This window comes from Atta cephalotes (assembly GCF_000143395.1).
Source record: "Atta cephalotes unplaced genomic scaffold scaffold00001, whole genome shotgun sequence".
NCBI lineage: Eukaryota > Metazoa > Arthropoda > Insecta > Hymenoptera > Formicidae > Atta > Atta cephalotes.
In genome coordinates, this window is record NW_012130065.1 from 14,564,060 (window position 1) to 14,573,001 (window position 8,942).

The following is an 8,942-nucleotide window of genomic DNA, read 5'->3' on the forward strand; positions in this document are numbered from 1 at the left end:
ACAAAAGTGTATGTACACATTCAGACAACGTTGCGACGTTGATTTCGTGCCACAACTATCAATTATTAGCGGAGCGACTGATTTGATAATTGCCAGACGTTTCCTTTCTGCCGAAAGTATCATTTGTAATCTAATATGAAAAATAATGTCGATTTCTTGAAAATCTGAAATATTCTTGAAAATCTTTTGTCCTTTTTCTAAAAAAATTTGTTTAATAATATGAATCTACAGAGTGATCCGAAATTCCCGCAGAAACAAACTTTTTCCTTTTGCATCTGACAAGTAGTTTTTGCAGGAAAGCAGCTTGTAGTTATACGAAAACGCAAAAATTATTTATCGAATGTAATTTTACTACAAGAAAAAATTGTTCGTTTTATCACAAAAAACAACTTTTTTCTTTAGCAAAATTGCGTCCAATTAATAGTTTTTGCAAGAGAGCAGGTTGAAATTAACAAATAAGCACAAAAATTATTTATCGGATGCAATTTTGCTAAAGAAAAAGTTGTTTGTTTTAGCATAAAGTATTATGTCTTGTACTCCGAATGCAGAAATTTCGAATCACCCTGTATTGCAATACATTTATTCTATCTATATGTGCAGCTGTATAATTTTTTAACTTTATAATGTAATATTGCGAAAATATGGTTGCGTTCTTTGGAGAAAAGAACATAGCGAAAGAAAAAATATTTATCAAAGTTCTTCAAGTAATATGCGTCATTATCGTAAATAACAAATGATAGCTGCGAAAATTGAAATCAAATTGCAGCATAATATTTTGTGAAACCTGAAATAAAAGATTGGGATAATTCGACTAAGAATATTCGCTAATACACAGAATGCACAGAAATTAATAGATTTTATTGATCATTGAAGGTATTATATATTAATCGTCATAATGATCGCGTTACTATATGTTAACTTAATTATTTAATTTTTATATTTCTCATGTTCACAAATTATCTGACAAGTATTTTTTATTTTGATAATTTTGATTGTGACTTTGACATCGATGCAATTTCACGCCGACAAAGTTGTTGCCGTGCTTATGAAAGAAGTGTGATAAAGAAATATGCTAGAAGGAAACGGAGACCGGAAGTAACAAGCCACTGCTGTTTCCGTCGCGTGATACATAAATTCGCAGATTGATAATCGCGTGAGTTCACAGATAAATTAAACTTCTCATGTAATAATTTTCTAAATTTTTAACTTTTCTCTTTTCTCAATTTATGACGTAACAGCGTCTTATTCTTAATTGTATTTTTATTTTATAAAACTTCTTATCTATTCTTATCTATAACTTCTTTTTTATTTAACGGGATTAAATGTTATTGTTGTTATTACAGACAACTGCAGATAACGAAATAAAATTACAGATAACGAGATAAAATAAGCAAAATGAAAAAAAAATCTATGCTGTGTCTTTGGTCACATTCTTTTGAATTTAAAAAAGAGAAAACTGCTAAAGTATCGAGTAAAGTTCTGCGAAATTTCAATTGTATTCAATGTAAGTAAAGTATTGTCACATTTTCGTTATATTTATATCATAACGACGCGACGTGCAATTCCGACGTCGTTGTCGATAGCTCGTTCCCGGCTTCAGCTTCGTTGGCATTCAATAGCAACCACTGTTGTCAGCGCGTGGATTGTTGGTGTGATTTAACAAAGGAAACGACACGTTCACGCTAACAATTGGAAACTGCGCGATGCCGTCTCTCGCCAATATACTTACATTTGTTAAGCGATGCACTTTACGTGGAAATGGTTTCTCGTACTTAATAACACGTGCGATATCGCCCGTGTTCCGCTATCTTCCAGGAAGTTAAATCGATTACGAGCAGATGCTCGTACACCTTGCACAGACACCTTTTACATCATTATTATATATAGAGAAGTGTATATACCGTTCGTTATATTGACGAAAAATTAAAAAAAATATATTAAAAACGAATTCAAACGAAATTATTTTCTATGTTTCGCGTTATTAAATGTTATACATACATATGTACATATTTTAAAAGAAAAAGAAAACACGATCACTTATTCGGGATGTACTTCAGATTATAACACATTTTAATTATTTACACATTGACACTTTTTTAACAGTTCGATACCTCAAATTCTTCAAGAAATTTTAAGTAATAAAATCATACATTGCACATCTATATAAAATACAATATATACCTAAATATTGATAGTCTAAATCAATAAAATATATTTAGCTATATCGTTAGAAGAATTAGAAACTTGTAAATGGTATAATTAGAGTTATAAACGTTGATTTTTTAAGCTGTATTGTTGAGTGAAGGAGATTGAGCTTATACAATTATCTTTGTTTTACAGATCAAGAAATATAAGTCATGTCGAGTCCGTCATTGAAAGACCTGCCCAAAGTAGCTCTAGATTTGAAAAGCGAATTGGAAGGTTTCAATCATGGCTGTATGAAGAAAGCCGCTACTGCTGAGAAGAACGTTTTACCCTCCGCCGAAGGTACATGAATATCCAACCATATATTTCAGTTACTTTACTAGAAATTAATTTATGTGAATCGAATTATTTCATTTATGTTTGTAACTTATTTAAAATTTAATATTTTTATATTTTTGCATTCTATTAATTTCATTACTAATATATTTGATTAATTGATATATTAATGTTGTATGTTTTTGATATTTTTTTCTTTATTCTAATTTAAGTATTTTAGTATATAAGTATTAAAATTTTATATTTATATGCTTCTATGCAAGTAAGATTTAATATTACATGTGGAGTGTAAAGAAAATAAAGAAAATATTGAGTTCACTCATGCACATTATTAAACCAAGAGAAATGATTTGAGCGCAAAGCTTGTGTGATACTCTAATAAAAACGATAACTGCATAAAAATATATGAATTGCTGACGTAGACGTGCGGCAGGAACGGCAACATTCTGAGTTGATACATGGCGTGGAAACTTTTAAGACAGATCAATTGAAGCATGCAGACACGAAAGAGAAGATTGTGTTGCCTAACGCCAAAGGTATTGCTCATTAAAGACTGGAGGGATTTCTGGAATTTCATTCTCCAGTTCTACGAGGAGTACTTCCTTGGGCTTTTTCATGGTGGCAGCGGAAAGTCAACTATCGCTTTTGCTTCTCAGGAATCAATCTTTCGCCTGCAAAGCTTTCTCTTAAAATAATTCAATAATAAAATTTTGAATTCGAAAATTTTACTGGTGGCTTTGATAGCATTCTGAGATCAATCAAGCATTGCTTGTCTTTTTCGTTAATTTCTTGCTACACTATTTTACGACATAAAATTTAAAAGAATTTAAAAAAATAACTCTTATACAACATGCAAGTCTTTCTAAATTCATTTACTCTTATATAGATTTCCTTGATGCAATCTAAAATCGATAATTTCTCAACTGAAAAGTTAAGTTATAAATTATTCAAAATACAAGACTTCTCACGACTTAAATATCTAATGTGGATTAAAGTAATGGAATCATAGAACTTAATCATAGAATCCTAAAACTAAAATTATGTATTATAATATTTTAGGATATATTTTATTATACCGTAGCAAGAAGTTAATCTGATGTACAGGAGGATAAATCCAAAATGGAATTTATTAATAAATCGTACATTAACTTTGAAGTAAAAAATTAATACGGAGACTATATTTTTCACGATTTTAACTTGAGTTCAAATGTAATACGTAATTTCGCTTCATAAAAATGCGCAGAGCATCTGAATGCGCGCGATATTAATAACACGTGCCTTATGAAGGAAGGACGACAAACGGTACCAATCATTGACTGATCAGGTTGTTTATCGATCGCGCAAATAGTTTTTGAATTTATTCTTCGCTAATCCGTTCGAGTTATACCGCTAGCTGGATATAGCAAATCTATAGTCAGTTAAGCGAGACTTTATTTCCGATTTACAATTTTGCTTGCATAAAATTATCTATCATTTCGTCTCTGAAATATGATTTATCTGTTTTTAGACGTCGCAGCGGAGAAGACCCAGCAAACGTTGATCGCCGGTATTGAAAAGTTTGACACCGCAAGTCTGAAGCACACCGAGACGCAGGAGAAGAACCCGTTACCCGATAAAGATGGTATGATATATAAATCAGGCATTCAAAATTGACTTATATACAGAATAATTCCATCAAAACTTCCATCAAAATCACGAGATGAAGTAAAAGCGAGTAGAAATTTATCTTATGAAATTGTAAATTTTGTATTTTTAAAGATTGATTTTTAATCATGGACAATCGTTCCATTTCGTTCTATTTTTGTTGTTGATAAAGTTATGTCATACAATAGTAAATGAAATAATAATTTTTTTACAAGTAATATAATTATTTTATATGAAATGATTATTATAAATTCTAATGAGATTTTTTTTGTTGATTTTCTTTGCAGCGATTCAGCAAGAAAAGGGGAAGCAACAATTAATCTCCGGTATCGAAAATTTTGATCCAGCGAAATTGAAACATGCAGAAACCCTCGAGAAAAATCCTCTACCCACCAAAGAAGGTTTGTACATTGCACATTCTTAATTTACGCCTTTGTATCTATTCAAAATGGCAATGATGGTTTACCGAGGCAACATTGTTTCAGCGATTGATGCCGAAAAGATAGCTGCTTAAAAAAGCTGCCACACGAAAACGAAGAAAAGGAATGAGGACGGCACGACTCGTCGCTTCTTCCAATTTCTATATCCGTGACATTTTATAACAATTATTCATACATTGCCAAGGAAAAAAAGCGCGAATGCGAAGCACTATATTAGTAGTAATGCTATGATTATACTTATTCTATCGCCATTTTTCGGCGTTCTTCTTTTGGCGAGATCAGAAAACTTTTGATCGAAAACGTGTAATGTTAAATCACGTAGCCGATGACGATACCGCTGTTGCTTGTCCTATTTTGATACTAAATCGCTTTAAAAGACAGTTCAACAACGATTAGGCAATGACAAGAATGAGAACAAATCTACATACAGCTCTTGTCTCGTAAGTTTCTCTAACTTGCCTTCTCGTTACATCTACTCGTTGTTTTGTTGCTAAACGCGCGACAAATAATACATTGTCCATAGCCAGATACGGCTACTTAGAGAGAGAAAGACTTATGGCAAGAAAAAGATTAGTAAATGTAGCGAGTTAAAAATTCGTTTTTTACGAAATAGGGACGATGATCCAATTCGATCGCGAAACGTTGCACGGAATCGTCATCTCCTCGCCGGAGGATGTAGTTTTTTTATATCGAAAGAGTTGCACGCGCGAATATATTCATTATTTTCGATAAAGCAAAATTGTCGGTGATATTGCATTTGATGCGTTACAGCAGACATTGCGGAAGTACACAGTGGTCGATTATATTTATGTATTGTAAAAATCATATTTTGTATAAACGGGCTATTGTACTTTTTTAATATTTCGTACACATCGCATTGTCATTTCGACGAAATTATTATGAGGAATAAAAAAAGTAATTTGTACAAAAGTGATAATCTGCTTTTTTGGCCCTAATTAAACTTTATTAAAATGAATTTATTTCCATTTTTTCATCCAAATATGTAGATAAATTGTATTGAGTATAATTGTATTTAGCATTAAAATCTGATTATTTGCTTCTTATTTTTATTATATAAACTTTATCTTAAAAATTAAAAGCTAATACTAAATGCAAGATGCGACTGTCATTAGAATTATAATAATAATTAGGATATCTTTTATAACAATTTAATCTGATATGTGATGATGCAAAACCGATTAAATTTATATGAATTTACATGACATTAAATGAATTACAGTTAATTTAATATTTGCAAAGTAATCAATGTTAATTAAATTAACTGTTTAATATATTTTACAAAAGGATTGAAAAGAATAATCGATTTTTTACTTCATTGGAGATTCATTTTCAGATCATCTTACAATATGTACTGCATTTTTTAAATTATAACAGGATAAATATATTCGTAGAGGATTAATATATTTATATTAACATATATAATATTAACATATATAATACACACGATGATTTTCCTTTATTTTTATTACATACGACGATTCGGATTTGTATGCCGGATTAATTTTTATAATTTTTATAAACATAAAAATTATTGAGTAATTTTTATACTTAAAAAGAAGAATAATAGAAATTAATATTAGGTCTATTTGCGTTGTTCTTCTTGAAATCCTCCAAAATTTTTAAATTTAAAATTATATATATATAATTTGAACGTTGAAAAGAGAATACGAAGATGTTGAGTGCAAAAAGTGCAAGCAACGTGAACAGACCTATTTAGTTAGATCAGAGAGAAACCTGAGAGGGGCCATGGGGCGGTCTTTTTCGCGCGAACAAGCGAAAGTCACCGCGGCACCAACATCAATTTTATAAATTGATGTGAACTACGTATCACATTTTCGCCACTGTCGATAAAATCGTAGTGTCAATAAATGGATTGGTGCTACATTTACAAACTGTGAATAAAGACAATATTAATTTACAAAAAAATGTTTCTTTTCAAATAAAGTGTTTTTTAGATTTTTGGATGCTGAAAACGATGCCGCAAGTTAAATTTCATTAGCACGTCAGGTTTTCGAAATAACTGAAATTTAATGTGCAAAAATGGCTCTTTTGTTTAAAATATTCTTGTAAAAAAGATTAACGAAATTTTAATCAGAAGTCATGAAGGCATTGTTCATCCTCTACAAAATGCATTCTTATTATCTTAATATCTTACTTTTTAGTCGTGTTATAAAGAATTCAAGTACAGAGTTTTTCTAAGCTAGTAAATTTTCCTTTAACAATGAAATTATTATACTTATAATTTCTAATTTGTGACTATCGATACATACAATGTAATTTATCATTATAGATTTCACTAAATATATATATATACACACACACACACACACACACACACACACACACACACACATATATATATATATATATATATATATATATAATATATACACGTATATACGTATAACACCATATACACGCGAGTACACATTTCTAAAAAAAAGGTAATATGGTTTGTATATGCATTTCTCGATAACCACAATTTGTATCTTAGAAAAAATTCTGTATTTAAATTCTTCGTTGCACGACTACAAAGTATATAAGGTATTGAAATTTAAAAAAATGCATTTTATAAGACATGAACAATATATTCATCATAACAACAAATTTTAATAAGAATTTCAAAATAACATTAACTTTTTTTATAAAAGAATGTCAAATGTCATAAAAAAAGTCATTTTTTAAACATTAAAACTTAAATATGTTGGAAAACGCTGAAATTTTTTGGCTTACAGCATCATTTTTAACATTCAAAAATTTAATCCGAAGTAATGTTCTACTGTAAATAAATGTACTCATATATAATTGTATGTATAATAGGATGTCTGGTAATGTCCGCACAATCTCGTGGGCAGATAGAGCGAATTAAACTGAATCGAATTTCTTTATCAGTTTGTAATTTTCGCAATAACGAGATACTGATTTCTAAAAATTGCCGAATAAATATGAATCGATGCATAAGACAGCTTTAAGATATTTTTCAGAGTTCTTTATGAAATATCTTGAAGATGTTTCTCAAAAAAATCTTTTTTTAAAAATATCTTAAAGTTTTATGCGCTAATTTTATATACTCTGCTCATTGGTTATCTTAAAAAGAGAAGATGTTTATTAATGCAAAAGATGCTTAAGAAATAATTATTCCGAGTAATATTTATTTATAATAACGTATTATCTTTAATAATGATTATTTATTTGGAAATTAAAAATCTGCAGTATATTACTATATTTTGAACTATTTCTTCTCTCTCGAATTCTTTAAAATTTAACGTGGCTGTTAGAAGAATACAAATCAATTTCACAGAAAGGAGAGCTTAAAATTTGATGTGATGATTTTTAAACCATTTAATAAACGTCATCTAATAAATATTTAATAAACGTTATGTGAACGTTTACAAGATACTTATTAATAACATCTACTACATTTTTTTAGTAGTCTAAAAACCTATTTTTCTTTAGGGAATAAGATAACTAAAAAAATTGATTATCTTCTTGGTTGAGCAGAAACGTTACTTCTATTTCAGTGTAAACAGCCAAAGTTTCATTTGTACTACATGCATAGAGTTAAAGTGATTCTTTGTAACATTAATGCATTCGAGAACTACATGGTCCAATTACACATAATTGGAGGAGTCTGAAACCACCGCTGAAATGATCATCAATCTCCCATATTCTACTTTGAAAATATTTGAAAATGATTAAAACATTTGAATTGTTTGTGTAATAATATAAATATGATATCTTATATTTCAGTCATTTTTATTCAGTTAGCCTTAAACTGGACTATAGATCTTACACAGAAAACGCCATTGCTTTGCGTACACGCGAGAATTATGGCTCATGTTTCAAATATTAGGTGTACAACTTTGCTTCCGCCGTTTTCTTATAGATTGCTTTAGCGATAAGTGGTAGTCGAAATAAATAGATCATAGACGTCATACAATAAACTTGGGCATCTGTCAACATAATAGAAACATTAGTCGATTTGTGTCTGCATCATAAAGTTATTCTCGATTGAAAATGTCAGTTTACGAGTCAAATTCTCGTTATTTGCGGGAGGTTTTAATTTTTTGCTTCAATATGAAGAAATCTGCGGCTGAGGCTCATCGAATGCTCTCAAATACTTATGAGGCCGCTTAGTGAAAGAACGTGTCGTGAGTGGTTTCAACGCTTCAAGAACGGTGATTTTGACGTCCAAGGTCATGCTCTGTATTTGGTGGGACCAGCTCGGCGTAGTGTATTATGAACTGTTAAAACCGATTGAAACAAACACAGGCGATCGGTATCGAACGCAATTGATGCGTTTGAGCCGAGCATTGAAAGACAAACGCCCGCAATACAACGAGAGACACGATAAAA

At 30.2% G+C, this 8,942-nt stretch overlaps 1 protein-coding gene across 1 annotated transcript; it reads left to right on the forward strand.

Moving 5' to 3' along the window:
- Positions 1–2,357: 2,357 nt before the first annotated feature.
- On the forward strand, positions 2,358–4,639 carry LOC105627931. Its single transcript, XM_012209206.1, has 5 exons — positions 2,358–2,487; positions 2,904–3,017; positions 3,989–4,102; positions 4,413–4,526; positions 4,611–4,639. Exons 1-5 carry the CDS (start codon positions 2,358–2,360, stop codon positions 4,637–4,639), a joined length of 501 nt encoding a protein of 166 aa, XP_012064596.1.
- The last annotated feature ends 4,303 nt before the right edge of the window (positions 4,640–8,942 follow it).

Coding starts and splice junctions, on each gene's coding strand:
- LOC105627931 (XM_012209206.1), top strand. CDS start 2,358: ATGTCGAGTCCGTCATTGAAAGACCTGCCCAAAGTAGCTCTAGATTTG. Junction 2,488..2,903: donor CGTTTTACCCTCCGCCGAAG/GTACATGAATAT, acceptor TTGCTGACGTAG/ACGTGCGGCAGGAACGGCAA. Junction 3,018..3,988: donor TGTGTTGCCTAACGCCAAAG/GTATTGCTCATT, acceptor ATCTGTTTTTAG/ACGTCGCAGCGGAGAAGACC.